The following is a 15,990-nucleotide window of genomic DNA, read 5'->3' as shown; positions in this document are numbered from 1 at the left end:
TGTACCCCCACTCAACCCGCAATAGTTACCATTTGTTTCAGAATCTGATACTAGTCCATTGTCAAGTGGGCAGTCTCCACCGCCCAGTGTCAATCAGACGTCATGTCAACCACTATGGGCAAATGAAGGAAGCTACAACACAAATAAAAGCAGTGATTCAATCAATAGGAATGTTGGCTGCAAAGGTATGCAGCCCATCCAGCTTGTCAGAGGATCTGTTGGATCCTCTTTAAAGCGGTTGCCCAGAATAGGGAAAAAGGGTCTTATTTTTACAGAGACAGTACCAATCTTGTCCATGGGCTGCCTATATCTGGTATTGCAGCTCATCCTTATTAAAAAACACAAAAAACAAGACAAAACAAAAAAAAAACCGAGTACCAGGCACTCACTATGGACAAGAGTGGCAGTTTCTAGAAAAAATGCAAAATCCTTTCCTAATTCCATACAACCCATTTAAAGAAGTTGTCCGGCTAGCAGACAACCCTGCCCCTTTAGCTCCAACTGTCTTAAAATAACAAAGAGCAGTATTTACCCCCATCACTCTGTCAAGGGCATCAAACACTGTATCCCTGCCATGGTCCTAGCGTCTTTTTTTGCTGCTGATGTCATCGGAAGTCACCTCACACAACCAATCAGAGGCTGCAGCGGCACCATTCTGAACTCCGGGGCATCATGTTGTCCAGGATATGAGCACTGATGCCAGGAGACGAGACGGAAATGCTACAGTCTCTAATTGGCTGCAGTGGTGAGGTGACTTCCGATGACATCATTAGCAACAAACAACGGGGCCATGAAGGGGCTCTAGTGCTGGATCCTCGTGGCAGAGAACAAGTAAGTAAACCTATTTTTGTTATCTTAAGACAGTTGGAGCTACTATAGGGGCATTGTTGTCCGGTGACTAGACAACCCCCTTTTAGTCTTGATAGGTACAATCAGTGAATCCAAACTGGAAAGCGTTTCCTAAAATTCACTGTGTGTTACATCTAATTCGATTTATCGATTTCACAATACCTTTGCCGATTCTGAAGAGTAGGACAAACTCAGGCTGCTGACGTCTTCGTTTGGCAAATTAATATTTTGAAGCCGTCTCTGCACTTCTTCTTCGATAAACGCATGTATTCTGGGTAACCATAAACACGTTAATCAGACGGTCTTGAAAGTAAACTCCGCTTCTATGGCTAGAAGGGCAAAACAAGCTTTCTTCTACACTTAAGACTAGCAATTTACACTTGTAGAAAGTGTTTAAAAAAGCTAACGTAATCAAAAAGGGATGTTTGTCAGCAATATCCACTTATAGCACTGGCACCAGGCAATTTAGATATAATCACATAAATACTTTAAAAGCTGAGAAAATTACATTTTAGTACAATATTATTTTATTTTACTGTACAACCTGGAATAACAATACTCTTTCCTAAAACGATAAAAGCATTCAGGCACGATATGTGGTTATTATAGCTGTGCCTAGGTTTTACCATGCTTACTTAGAAGAGGATTTAAATATGATTATATACCTGTCATCACTCAATTGAAGCAAATGCGACTGAGATTTCACTGGGCTCGCTGGAGAGTTGGCGAGGGATGGCTTTTCTTCTAGGGCTCCTGACAGATTTTTTGAAAGTGGATCAGTCACTTGTATCTTCTGCTTCAGCTGCTGGATTTCCTGCGATAATCTGAAGAGGACCCATAAACCATAATGGCAAAAAAAACTTAAAAAGTAAAGTAAAAACAACAATCAAAGAAATCTTAAATTCAGCATAAACCATATATAACTACGAAAGACAGAAAATCCATAGCAGAAAAAAAACCCTGAAAAAGTCAATTTGTGCCTACTTAACACAGGATAATATGTTCACCCACAAATAGCAATTTCCTAATATATAGTGTTATTAATGGAAATGCTCTTGCTCCCAAGTAGCTCTCATCGAGAATCAGACACATACTTATCTAGTCTAGAAATGTGATGTAGTCTGGGCTGCCGACAAGCTGACATGAAAGCCATGACGACTGAATTTCTGCAATCGCTCTGCTGCTTTCTTAGATTCCTTGATAGCAAGATATTATATAACTGCTACTTATACCCTTGGTCTTCAAACCAGAAGAAAAACATACAATTGTAAACAGATTAAACTAAATTGTATGTTAAAAATATCTATAATGTGAAATATGCTTATATACTAGGGGTTTCCCATACAGTTATTGATGACCTATGCTTTGAAGGCACCAGAACAGCAGATGGGTCGGGGTCACAAGCAGTGGACTCCAGTTGATTAGCTATTGAGAGGGATGGTCTGGTTTAGAACACCCCTTATCAGATACTCTATTAGGGGATTCTGAGTTAATAGATGAGAGAATCCCATCAGGATGCTCATCTGTTAGATTGGTTCACATTGTGTTGACTTTTAGCATGAGTTCCACGAAAGCTTCATTCATACAAATCTAAATGTGTCTGTAGGGATCAGTTAGTCAGAGGGAGGGCAAAAGAGTGTCCCTTAGGTCTTTGGCAGTTATAGATCGGTATATAGCAAAAACAAGAGGATGGAATAATGTAGTAGACTACACTATTACAGCAATTAAATCATATGGTAATTCAGTGGTGGTGGTTAACCTACAGGTAACAGATGCCACTGTGTCACATGCATCTATTAAACGTATATGCCATGAGTTTTTCACGATGTATCTGTTAAACTGACACCATACTACTAGTCTGTAGATCACAAAGACCTCATTGTAGTATCTGCCATCCACTAGATATTTGTTTATCAAATACATTATGAAAAGCCCAGGAACGACTGGAGATATATCCGTTAAATGGATGCTTTTATAGTCTAAGGGTTTCGAAGGCCACTATTACATCATAGTTTTTCCAGCCTTTAAACTAACCTGAAGCTAAGAATTTAATGTGAATGTAGCGCTAGAGTGGAGAGCAGCTACAAAAAGCATGGCTTGCTCTTAAGGAATCATCGTGTTCTTTCATTACACAGACAGTGGACTGAATGCTTTCTAATCCCTAATTTTTCCTGCACTGATGTTGTAGGGTAATTGAAAACCTTCTTGCCAGGTTCTCCAACTGGTTACAGCTAATCATGGTGAGTCCAGAGGGGCAGCTTGTGATCAGCTTGCTATTTGGGACCAGTCTAACAACAAAGCACTGTGCAAAGCGGACACTTTAGAGACCAGTAGTAGCAGAAGTGATGACCAATATATCCAAAAGGCAAAAAGTGATAACCATAAAAACATTCTATTCTCTGGATTAAATAACAGGTTGAATAATTCACATCAAATGTTTTAGAGTAGTAATTATTGGATGTATTGTCACCTTATGACCAATATAAAACCCAATGGCAATTCACATGATAAAATGCAGTATTCCTCTCCCATGAAATAGCTTACCGTTCCCGGTCTTGCTCCAAAGCTTTTTGTTCAGCTTCTAGACTTGCCTGCAGACCGGCCTGTTCCTGGCTACTGTCCATTGCAGCAAGTTTCCGCTTTTGCTCTTCTATTTCCACATCTATTGTAGATTGTCTTTGGAGTGCTGAATGCCTACGCTCCAATTTAGCAACCGCTTGCTCCAAGGCCTCCCTGTGCTGCTTTTCCCTTGACTCAAGGATTTCTTTCTCCTTTTTCCTAACTTTCTCTTCCTGGCGAGCAATATTAGCAGTAAACTCAAAAGTTTCTTGGAGTTGTTGCAGTTGGTCACTACTTGCTCTGAATTGCGCAAGCTGATCAGCCTTTTCTTCAATTTCTTTCTCAATCTGATATAAAGTTTTGTCTAATCCAAGCAAACCACTGTCCAGAATCTCTGATGCCCTTTGCTTTTCCTCCACCAATGCTGGCAAATGGTTCTGCTTTATATACTGAAGTTGCCTCTCCTTACAATGTAGTCTGTGTTCAGTTTGCTTTATCATATCCCGCTCTTCACTCACAGGAGTTGAGGTCAAAGAACAATCATCTTCTCGATTGTGATCTACATTCGAAAGGATCAGTCTTTCAAGCGTATCCTGATCCAAAATGATTTCATGTTCTAAGCACTCGGTCTGTTGGTTTAAATCAGCCACTATACTGGACAACTTCTCTAGCTGCATTCTTTTAAATGTATTGTACTTATTTGTTGCTTTTTCAACCTCATCTGGGTCTTCTTCGCCTTCAGACCTAGCTTCCTTAGCTCGTAAAAGATCCTCCCTAACATCTTCAAGAACCTGAATCTCTTCTTCAAGACTCAGAAAATCTTCTCTTTTAAGAAGTTGGATCATTTCCTGTTTTTCTCGAAGCTGTTCCTCAAGACGAAACACAAGCTTCAGTTGTTCCTTCTCTTGCTCTTCCAGCCTTCTCTTTTCTAATTCTAGTTTCAGATATTGCTCATCCTTTTCTTTTTTAAGTTTTTCCAGTTCTTTGAAAATTTCTATTTTCTCTGCCTTTTCTGTACTATGAAGATCCTGCAGTCTCTGAAGTTCTTGTTGGACTTTGGCAAAGGATTCTTCTTCTTGTTTCATCTTCTGGAGTTTTATTTCGTGCTGCTCCCTAAGTCTCTCTTCTTCAAATTTCTCCTTTTCTGCCAAGAGATCTTTCATTCTAGTTTCAATGTGCATGCTTCTTCTTTTTAGGCTCTCTTCCTGCTTACGGATTTGAATTTGGACGAATTCTGTTTCTTTGCGTTGAGACTCAACTTCTTGCTGCATTTTTTCCAGTTCAGCTTTTTCAGATCTCTGTTTTTCTTCCATCTCCTTTATCATTTTCCTGAAACCAGATATATACATTCCATTAAGGCCATTATATATAGTCTAATATCTTACCACATATTTATGGTCAATAGTAGAGTTACGAAAAAGAAAAACTTTTGAAACTTTCTTTAAGAAGTTACACAAAAGCTATTCTGCACTTCTAATAACTCATGGCAAGCTTAACAGTTTAAGGGGTCAAAAAGAAGTAAAAGTTGATAGAGAAATCATACTGTGCAATCACTTGTCAGATCCTATTGTCAGTTATCAATAGCCAGGTATAACTTTTCATTTCTTATTGTCAGTACTCAGGCCTTCCTTATAATTCAAGTGCTACTGACAATGACTGATGAATACAATTGTCTGATTCTGACACAGTTATTTCCTAAAAGACACACTAGTTTTGATGTTTTTTTGGTAAAAGGTTATGGCTTTCATAAAAGCCATGTAATCAAAGAAAGAAAAGCACAAGTTTCCTATAAATATCACTTTCATGGTATAATATAAAGAGAAAAAATATTTTTTATATTGAAAATAAGTTTAGAAACAATTAGCTATAATCTAAATGAACTAAAATGTTGTATATGAAAATATTTCAGGGCTGTACAACCTGAAGCCCAGGGGACACATATGGCGTACAATGAGATACTGTGCGGCCTAAACAATCTGGTAACAGAAAGGCTTGCCTTTGTGTGGCTGCTCACATGTAGTTTCCAAATTAAAGAGAAGAAAAATGGTGCACAGCTCACGAGCAGGGATAGGAAAGTACTAATAAAGCAATATGTAGCCATCTCTGTGTCTCCCATAGGTCAGGAGAATGGGGTCCCCTTACCCATTTAGCACTCCAGAAAGGCATATATGATTTAGAAGTGGCCATCAATGCATGCAGTTTTCTATGCCATACTTTATGGGGGGTGTGAACTGCTAGGCTGTTACCATAACACCCATTGTCTTAAATGGAAAGAGCCACATGCATTGATTGTCTCGTCCACCCTGGAGTACTACTACGGAAGAAGGGGATCTCCATTCTCCCTGTAGTAGGTGAGAGTCCAGGAAGTGGACTCAAATATGCCACAAATATCTGAGAAGACAATATTCCTTTACATTTTATTGTGGCCTTTGGTAGTGATTCAATAGAACAATGTAGCCCTTGGGCTCCAGAATAAGTTTTGCAACCCTGCTATAATTAGGTCAATGAGAAATTATTTACATCCTCCTCCATAGGCATATGTCCCCTTCAAAATGCAAGGAGACTACTTGTTGATTGCACATCAACAATACATTGTACCAAAATGTTTGATAGCTCAGCTCCATCTAAATACGGCTGTTCTCAATTCAGATGGAACCCTGGAAAGGAAAGACTGGGCACACATTAAAACGCAGTATAAACCCAGCCCAAGTTGCAGACACAAATTTGGGCATTATTTGGTGCTTGCAATTATTCATTGATCCCTCCTGGTGAAACGCTAGGGTGGTGATCCTAGTTCCTTCTCTTGGCATATTTTTGTACATATGCCCATAGTATCTGTTTTATTTCCTCTTACTTAGGTTTATATTTGGTGGTCTGTTATTCTTAGTGAAGTAATATGCAATCATTAGAATTTTAATCAATATTCCATAACTTGAATTCATTTATTTAGGCCCTTTTTTCTACAAGCAGTGCACACTACTTCTATTCCTTGTACTATTGATTGTTAGGTTCTCTAATTTAATACTATACTTTGTCTTTATGATTGAATATCTGATATTATCCATTTATTCTGTAATTCACTTCATATCTATGCTCTAAACTGTTTCGACCAAACCATTAACCCATTTTATTTGCATCTAAAACCTTTATTGTATTGATCTTCTATATTACATTTCTTATTTTTGATACTTGTGTTTTGTAGATAGGTGCCATAAATATGAGCTACATAAAGTTTTTGTATTTCTAGATTACACCTGATGGTTCACGGCTTCCTCAAACGGTTTTTATTTTGGAGTTTTTCCTTGCTGATCTTAGCAGTCTTTAAACATTGATCTTGTACATATTCATTAGGGAGTCTGAAACAGTTGGGGGTCGCTGTTACTGCTGTTCAACTGGTGACTACTGTAGCGTTGGGACAACCCTGTTTGCAAATTATTCTTGGCTATGCCAGAACATTATAATCAGTGGGGTATCAAGGATCTTAGTCTGTCTTCTTGCAAAGAGGCTCTCCACTGTACCGGTCTATCAGTTTCTTCCACTGCGGCTGAAAGGGAGTGCCAGTGCAAAGGGAGAGACTATTACATAATGTCTTCTGATGCGAAAACTCCTTTAGTTAAAGGGCTTTTCCCTCAACTTAAAAATTGCTTCACAACCACTCTGTACTTCCTGGTTTCTGCTGACCAGGTCATATTACTGATGTAGGCAATCACTGGCCACAGCAGTGACCTTCTATAGCCAGTGGTTGGCTCCAGAAGTCACATGTCCTGGTCAGCAGGAACCAGGAAGGACAAAGTGGTTGTGAAGCAATTTTAAGTAGAGGGACCCTCCCATGTACTTTTACATGGGCCGAGTTTACATGGGCGAATCGAATGTCAATTGACGCTCATTTGCTTCTACCACATAGGCAAAGAATCACTGCTAACAGGACTAAAAAACCTTACAATAAGTTTTCATACCCATAGGCTGGCTGTACATCTCCCTGTTCACACAGGGAGCTACTACAACCAATCGGCGAGCAATTTTATGCTCACAGCTAATCAAAGATCAGCTGGCATGTTTATCAGCTGATCGTTGACCTTTTAGACCAGTGTTCCCCAACTCCAGTCCTCAGGGACCACCAACAGGTCATGTTTTCAGGATTTCCTCAGTATTGCACAGGTGATGTAATTATTGTCAGTGCCTCACACATTGCCACAGGTGTTACCATAGGATATCCTGAAAACATGACCTGTTGGTGGTCCCTGAGGACTGGAGTAAGGCACCCCTGTTTTAGACGCCCGATTATTGTCTGAACAAACTTCAGAGGAATATGCCCAATAAATTAGGTTGTGTAAAACGGTCTATATGGGCAGCTGGTATATGCTATATGTATGCCGATCTGGAGTGTAAACCATCCTTGAAGGAATGACATGTTCAAGTGAATCTATAGTTCTTATTTTGTGCACTGTTTATGAACACCAAATAACGCTGAGGTTTTCAAGAAAACAGTGTAAAACGCTGTATTTGACAAGAACATTTTCTAAATATTCTTATAGAGTCAAAATGGTTTGAGGACAAATGCATTTGCAGTGTAAGCAGGAACATTCTTCAACCCAAAGTACGCTATACTCTCTGAATTATTCAAATGTATCCTGAGATATGCTTTTAGACTATTTTCTCTGCTGGTAAAACTCGAAAGTAATGGATGTGTAGGTACTTGCACAAATTCAGAGATATGCAAGTGAATTCTGACTGATATATCTTTATGTTTTCTATTAAAAAAGGAGACAGCCATCTTTTGATTTGCGATATAATGTCTTGCCTTGGAAACTGCATTCAGATTAAGGGCCTAATCTCGGAAATTGACAAACTGCACCAATTTCTTCATGTCTTTCTTTTAAATGGCTTTGGTTTTCAGGGCCACACGGCACAGCAAAATGTGAGGCAAATTTCATGAATAATATTTTAAGACATCAAAAGAAAGACGTGATGTGAAAGTATTTGCTGCAGATTAAACTCACAAAACAAGAAAGTTTCATTTATTAGAAATTTTCAAATTGGCAATTAAATAATTATTATGAACTAAGGGTATGATGTTATCACTATTTAAGTGGTGGAAGTCAGAAATTTAATTTGAAGGGGTTGTCCGTTATTGATTTTCTGTCAAGGTGAGAAGTAACCATCATTGTTTTTTATTACAAATTTCTGCTTAGCCAACTGTAAAATGTCAGCCCCCTCCCTAACACACATGCCTACAGCACCAGAGATATTACAATTAGTGTTGAGCAAATACTTGAAAAGTTAGGTTGGTTCGTCAAACTTTGGCAGAAAGTTCAATTCGGCACAAATTAGCTTTAATCAAACCAGAACTTTACTACTACACATAAAACCGGTGTATAAAACGGTATAAAAAGCCATAAAACTCCTCCTCCTCCTCCTCCTCCTCCAGCACGGTTGCCTTTAAGCACCGGGGCCCTAGGTTTAAATCTGACCAAGGACAACATCTGTATGGAGTTTGTATGAATGTTTGAGTGAAGAAACCCAAACACAGGAAGAACATACAAACTCCATGCAGATGTTGACCTTGGTCATATTTGAACCTAGGACCCTAGTGCTGCAAAGCAACTGTGCTAACAAGTGAGCCAAAATTAATGGAGAAGGAGGAGGAAGAATTTTAGTGGGTTTGACAGAGACAAACCACCAGAGGTTCAGGTTTACGCTGAACTGCACATTTAGCAAGGTTTGACTTGAAATAGGGTTCGACTGTTTGGATAAGAATCTGATAGAAAGATGACCAATCTTCCATTCCATCCAGATTTAATAGCAAAAAAAGTTGTTGCTCTATTGATGCAGGTGTGAAAAAAATACTATAGTTTTATGAACACTGACATGCTGTATCCTTATAAAAGTATTGTACACAGCAATAATAATGTAGGTTGGGTGCTAGAGTTGGAGTCCCATTCCAGTACATATAGAAGATCTCGGCCCTCCAATATGTAATTTTTGATGCAACATTTCAGTCTACCCCCATATACAGAGCTTTATCAAACACAACTGCCGCTGGTAGTAGAGTATTATCCAAGTGAAATAGTTGTACGGCTTTAGGAAGGACGACCTCAGTCATGTCTAAGGTTCCTTACACATGACTGAGGTCTTCTTCCTTCGCACCATACAACTATTTCACTTGATACTCTACTATGAGCAGCTATTGTTGATAAAGGTCCGTATATGTGGGTGGACCAAAACATTACATATTTTGGAATGCCTGTCTAATAAAACATTTAGATTGCATATTAGAGTGCTTTCTTGTACACAGCCATAATAAGGCATCCTTAACATGGGTCCATACTGTATCCCCATATGCCACTGGTATCACATATATGCATGTTCTTCATGTTGGATACATACAAAAAATAATGATGGCATGCACATTCATGTACAGTAATAAGGAGCCTTTTGATTTACTAATATATATCCAATTTTATATTCGACTGACAATACTCTGTAAATATTGCCTATTTGCATAGATGGTATCTATGGATGAGATTTGCCCACATATTAACCACCTCCCTTTTACAGCTGATGATAATCTGTTCTCAGGGACCACATGTTAACAGTTCTAAAAGTTCCAAAGTAAATACGTATGTAGGGTAAGATATTCAAGCACTATTTATCTTAAATGGAGATGAGCGAGCATACTCGATAAGGCAAACTACTCGATCAAGTAGTGCCTTATTCGAGTACCTGCCCGCTCGTCTCTAAAGAGTTGGGTGCCGGCAGGGGAGAGACGGGAGGAACGGAGGGGAGATCTCTCTCCCCCACCCCCCGCTCACCACCACAACTCACCTGTCACCCGCGCCGGCAGCCGAATCTTTAGAGACGAGTGGGCAGGTACTCACATAAGGCACTACTCGCTCGAGTAGTTTGCCTTATCGAGTATACTCGCTCATCTCTAATCTTAAACTATACAGGGCCTAAAGATGTTGTTTCCAAAGCCATCCTAATCTGATTTATGGTAATCAGATGTAGTCTTTGTAGTACAAATATACAGTAGTATTATATGTTGGCCATTTCAACTAAAGACTGACCATGTAATACATGGAACTAGGGTCGTCATGGTAATAAAAGTACAAAAAAATCCAGCACTGCACTGATGCAAGTAAAACTCGAGCTTTATTCAATATGGAGACTTAACACATGGACTGCCACACTAGAAAAAAAATTCCTTTGGGCCATAAACTTTTGCTAGAAAAATAAGATATAAACTTTGCAAACAAAACAAAACTTTATAATTTAATGAAAAATTTTTTTTTTCATTGCTTTCCATGTGTAAGTTATATAGAACTCTCAAGACCATGAGCTCAAAACTAGCTACATACAACTCGCATGGCAGTTAACATTTTTTATGCGTGAGTTTTATATAACTCACGAGCCACTGGGCTCAAAACTAGTATGTATTAAATACAACCGACAGGGTAGTTAATGTGTTAAAAACACATGTACATACACCCAACGCATTTCGATCAAAACCGGTTCCTTAATAAAGCTCATATTATATTTGGATCAGTGCAGTTTGGGATTTTTTTTTCTCTTCTTATATCTATGATGATTTCAACAGCCCTGGGCATACACCTGTCCAGTTGACTACAATCAAGGTGAAGGCATTTAGTAGCTGGTTCTTCTTCACCTCGCATTTGAAGAGTTGTCATAGTAAAACAACCTCTTTAGGATGACATAAAATAATCATTTGTGATGAAACCAAGTGTACTTTGATCCATCCTTCTGTTGCAACCACACTCTGAAGCACACCTTTTAAGGGGTACTGTAGTCCGAGGCATTTATTCAAATTGCAAGATCAAGGGACAAACCATCCTCCGTTGCCTTCAGCCAGAAGACCACAGCTAGGAGGAGTTTGAATGCAGCGGCAGTGAAGTAGCGCGGACCCCAGCGATCTAGCATTTTTTTGTCTATCCGGTGGATAAATGCTTCTGATTCCAGTATCCCTTGGCTGCAGCCAATCACTGGCTATAGAAGGACACTGCTGTGGTCAGTGATTGGCTGCAGCAGTCACGGTTTCGGGTCAGCAGCAACTTTAAGTCATGTGAAAATCCCTTTAACCAAGACTTCATAAACAACCTTTTCTTCTGACTCCTTCTGTTTCCTATGTAGTTATATAAAGAAATTGCAAGATAAATAAAAATCTAGAAATAAAACCGGTGACACATTTACAAGGCGCACAATGTTTTATTTGTCGCTTTATATTGTACCTTTTATTTTCCAGTTTCTCCAGTTCTTCTCTTTGTTGCCTTTCAAATTCAAGTCTGGTAAGAAAACAGAACAAAGTTGCATAAGGAATTCACTAGTAAAGAGGAGCGCGGCGATGAATGATGACCATGGAAAATGTATTTCATGAAAGTTTTAAAGCGAGATGGTTTATTATTTTATTTTACAAGAAATGAAAAATGGGTTTGACCAGAGCCACTAATTAGGTTTCCAGCTCCTGGGCACATCAAGTTGAAAGTTTAAATGTAAATGAATTTTTGGGGAGAAACTATTTAAGTGGTAATGTTAAATAAGACAGATAAATGATTAGCACAGTCCTTGCAAGTTCACTACATTCAGACATGGCAATCAATATATAGAAATTGAATTTCTCTACCTTAGACAGATTGGTCCTTTTACAGGGAAAAAGCTGCCACCGGAGGTAGAGAGAAAGCAAAGTGATCAATTGTGAAAAGGTTAAAAGCAAAAATAAGAAAATAAGAATCGAAGAGCAAAGTGCGTTCAAGACCCACCATCCAGATGGCATTGCAAGCATGGCCAAAAATGGCTATAATATGCACGGAACATAGACTGACTTCAAAAAGGCATGTAACATTGGCCAAAAGTGGCCACATTAGTTTATATACATAGCAGTGCATACATACAAATTAGTTTATTATCTTCTAAAACTCATGGCACAATGTGTTTTCTGTAATTTTATACAGGACTGTTGGCAAGCCTATTATACTATTGGCCTTACTGTCCCAAAATGTTAAAATGACCAAATCATATCTGCTACTTCTGCACATCTCTTAAAAGCAGATCAGTCATCATATTATGCTATCCCATTTAAGAGTAGTATTGTACAGAGAAAGCTCCACTCCACTATTCACCCAAATAGTACAAAAAATATTGTGCTGGTTTGGCCAAGAAAGAATACGGAAAACTCAGTTATAAGTCTGCTGTATTCACATAATTTTTTTCTATTGATGACCCATCCTCAAAACAGGCCATCAACAGGTGATTGCAGCTGATCAGCTAATTACTGGCTCTGCAGTCACTATGGAAAGTGCAGGGAGCACAATGACCACAGTGCAGTGGCCCAGATCGGTATTGCAGGTGCAGCTCTCATTGAATTCAATGGGATCTGCACCTGCAATATCAACTTGGGCTGCTGCGTGAGCCCCATGGTGACAGTGGTGCTGGTAATCAGTTGATTGTCAGGGATAAAAGCAGCAGGCCCCCTCCGATCATCTATTGATGATCTGTTCCGAGGACTGCTAGTTAAACAAAGGCAAATCCACAAAATGTGGAAGAATTCACTCCATAAAGCCAAAGCCTTTGCCTAGAGCTCAGCCCACCAGGTCCACAGGGTACCTAGTACCTCCAACACATCTGTTACCTCATTTCAAGGTCTGTCATTTTCCTGCCTGCTCTTGTAGCTCCCGACACGTCATGCCTGTTTACAAGTGTCAACCCCCCTCTCTACTGTTATCCTACAAGAACCATAAGCTTCAACATCTTAATAGGAAAAGTTGAGATGTCCAGGCAGACGATGGGCTCATAAATCACATGCACGGTTTCAATGAAAGTTGCTTGAACCACACATGCGCTAGCTTTCCACATCTACATTTGGTCCCGACTCTTCCTTGGCTATGACTCACAGACCACAATGAAAGAAGAGCTATGGACGGGCATCAGTGAATGATGTCATAACCCTTCATTTGTGCTACACATAAATGGCCTTCGGATAGAAGGAAACCGGCAGGTAACAAAAAAAAGTATATATATATTTAAAAAAAAAGTTTTTAGCTCCAAAACGGTCCTGAAAACCCCTTAAAATTTGACAATGCAGATACTGCATATGAACGAAGATATGTTATAAAAGCTGAAATTGTGTTTACAGAAGAGTGATTAAAATTTCACAAATAGTAAAAAAAAAAAAATAAGACAGAAAATCAAACATTAAAAGAACAAAATAAAAGGGTGGGTGAACAGTAGATATAATAAAGCACAAAGGAGTGCTGCTCTTTTCTCAGGATTAAGAGCTGCTTAAGAGCAGTCACAAGAAGGTCATACGCTAATATTGGGAAAGTGGCAGCAAGGAGAGATAAAACAAGCTTCGTATAAAGGCAGTAAGAGCCGAGACTCGTGAAACAACACATAAGAATGAAGACTGACACAGCCCAGCATCAGGTCAAATAATTCCCTTTCGCATACAGCAAATAAAGTAATGCAACTTGGTTAAGTATGCCGATTCTCCACGACTCAAGTGTCCCAGAAGTGACCTTCCCTAAGAAGCATGAAGCTGGAGATCTTGTCAGTAAGACTACCACATTTTATTTGTAACTGAAAGTTTTATCAAAGGTTGCAGTAGGATTACTAAAACTTTAAAGACAGAAGTGTCAGATAATCCGACAGTGGGTGAGACATCAGTAAACAATAGATCGCCATTTGTCCTCAGAGACCTACTTTATAAAGTACTTTGGGTCTGAATAGGGCTTTAAAGTTTAAAGGGCTTTTCATACACTGTGCAAAAGGTGTTACTACATAATGCACAAGGAGTTTAGTCTACATGCTACTATGGCAGATGTAAAAGCATCTTAGATAAAGTGCAGCAATAATCCTGTACAAGCTACAGATTATGGGTCTCTTGCCCTTTACGTGCCTGATGAGTAGGTGGGCACTTTCTGGTTTGAAGTCAAAACTTTGCTCTATTCTCTGAGCCAAACTGTGATCACTTTTTCCCCCTCTCACAGCATGCAGTCTCTAATACACCATCCTACCAAAAGTATTTGGACACCCCTATCAGTAGCAGGGTTCATGTTTTATTAGCTTGTTACGTGTTCTAAGCCATGCTACACAAGATGCAGACTCTTGAAGGTGTCATCCATAGTTTTTAACAGAAACTGCAAACTATTAGATAAATGTTATGCATCTCTGCATACAAGCCATACATCACAAAGCACAATGCATCGGCCCATCCACAGTGCAAAGAGAGTCATCATTGGATAGTTGAGCAATGGAAGAATATGTTCTATGGAGCGACGCCTCAGTCTACATCATCTTCATATGGGATGGACGTACCTGGGTGTGGAGGATGCTTGGGGAACGTGCCAACAGTTAAGTACGCACTGGTTCTATTATGGTCTCGGGATGTTTTACATGATATGTTTGTTCTCAGTCCGTTAGTTTTAGTGGCAAGAACTATGATCATAGGGGTGTACCTTGACACCTAAACAGTAACGTGCTGCCAACAATGTGGCAATACTCTGGGAATGGTCAGCAATACTTCCAACTAGACAACATGCCTTGTCACACGTATAAAGCTATTCTGTGTTGGTTTGAAAAGATATGACTCTTCCATAATTGGACTAACCTGTAGAGAGTCCTGAACTGAATCGTATTGAACATTTTTGGGACAAACTGGAAGATCGGATCAGGAAATATGAACAATATCCATCTTTTTTGCAAGAACTCACAAGACATTTGCAGGATGAATGGAGGGAAATACCAGCTGAAGCATATCAGACGTTAGCAAAAAGTATGCCACAGGAGTGACCTTTTGCCCCCCGCCGCCCAACTTCCTTCCTTTCCTCCAGCGGCTCCTCGAGAAGACAAAGTAAAATGGCTCCACGTAAGGGGAAGGAGAAGAAGGAAGAGCAGGTGATCAGCCTTGGCCCGCAGGTGGCCGACGGGGAGAATGTCTTCGGGGTCTGCCACATCTTTGCCTCCTTCAACGACACCTTTGTCCACGTGACCGATCTGTCCGGCAAGGAAACAATCTGCCGTGTGACCGGTGGGATGAAGGTGAAAGCCAACAGAGACGAGTCCTCTCCGTACGCCGCCATGTTGGCTGCTCAGGACGTTGCCCAGAGGTGCAAGGAGCTTGGCATCACGGCGCTTCACATCAAGCTGCGGACCACAGGCGGCAACAGGACAAAGACCCCTGGACCTGGCGCCCAGTCTGCCCTCAGAGCCCTGGCTCGTTCTGGCATGAAAATTGGCCGCATCGAGGATGTGACACCCATCCCATCAGACAGCACCCCCAGAAAGGGCGGTCGCCGTGGTCGTCGTCTGTAGTTCTCCAGCTTTGTCACTCAGTTGTTATTAAAATAATCAGACCAAAAAAAAAAAAAGTATGCCACAGAGAGTGTCCAATGTCAGTAGGGCCAAGGGACACCGTGCTAAGTATTAACATATGAAAATAAATACTAATTTTGATTCTTGCTCAGGTGTCCAATTAATTTTGGAAGGTTAAAGTATTTACCCTCTTTAGTTCAGAATGTTTTCTTTTGACTGAAGAGATGTCTGGGCATTTACAGAAAGCCAAACGAGAAC

At 39.8% G+C, this 15,990-nt stretch overlaps 2 protein-coding genes across 6 annotated transcripts in view; one reads left to right on the top strand and one right to left on the bottom strand.

Annotated features, from left to right (window-relative positions):
- The window catches only part of KIF16B (kinesin family member 16B), a 342,084-nt gene that overhangs the window by 125,343 nt on the left and 200,751 nt on the right, over nt 1-15,990 (bottom strand). For all 5 annotated transcript variants that reach the window (XM_066595622.1, XM_066595623.1, XM_066595619.1 and 2 more), the window contains 4 exons: nt 11,655-11,708; nt 3,394-4,737; nt 1,515-1,673; nt 1,012-1,120 (listed from right to left, as the gene is read on the bottom strand). In XM_066595622.1, the coding sequence (XP_066451719.1) occupies nt 1,012-1,120; nt 1,515-1,673; nt 3,394-4,737; nt 11,655-11,708 (1,666 nt within the window). The remainder of the gene's footprint in view (nt 1-1,011; nt 1,121-1,514; nt 1,674-3,393; nt 4,738-11,654; nt 11,709-15,990) is intronic.
- LOC136619747 (small ribosomal subunit protein uS11-like) lies at nt 15,223-15,788 on the top strand. Its single transcript, XM_066594511.1, has one exon. The coding sequence runs from the start codon at nt 15,277-15,279 to the stop codon at nt 15,730-15,732; it is 456 nt and encodes a 151-aa protein (XP_066450608.1). The 5' UTR covers nt 15,223-15,276; the 3' UTR covers nt 15,733-15,788.

This window comes from Eleutherodactylus coqui, chromosome 3 (assembly GCF_035609145.1).
Source record: "Eleutherodactylus coqui strain aEleCoq1 chromosome 3, aEleCoq1.hap1, whole genome shotgun sequence".
Taxonomy (NCBI): domain Eukaryota; kingdom Metazoa; phylum Chordata; class Amphibia; order Anura; family Eleutherodactylidae; genus Eleutherodactylus; species Eleutherodactylus coqui.
The sequence above is the reverse complement of the archived record's forward strand: the minus strand, read 5'-3'. Positions and strand labels throughout refer to the sequence as shown.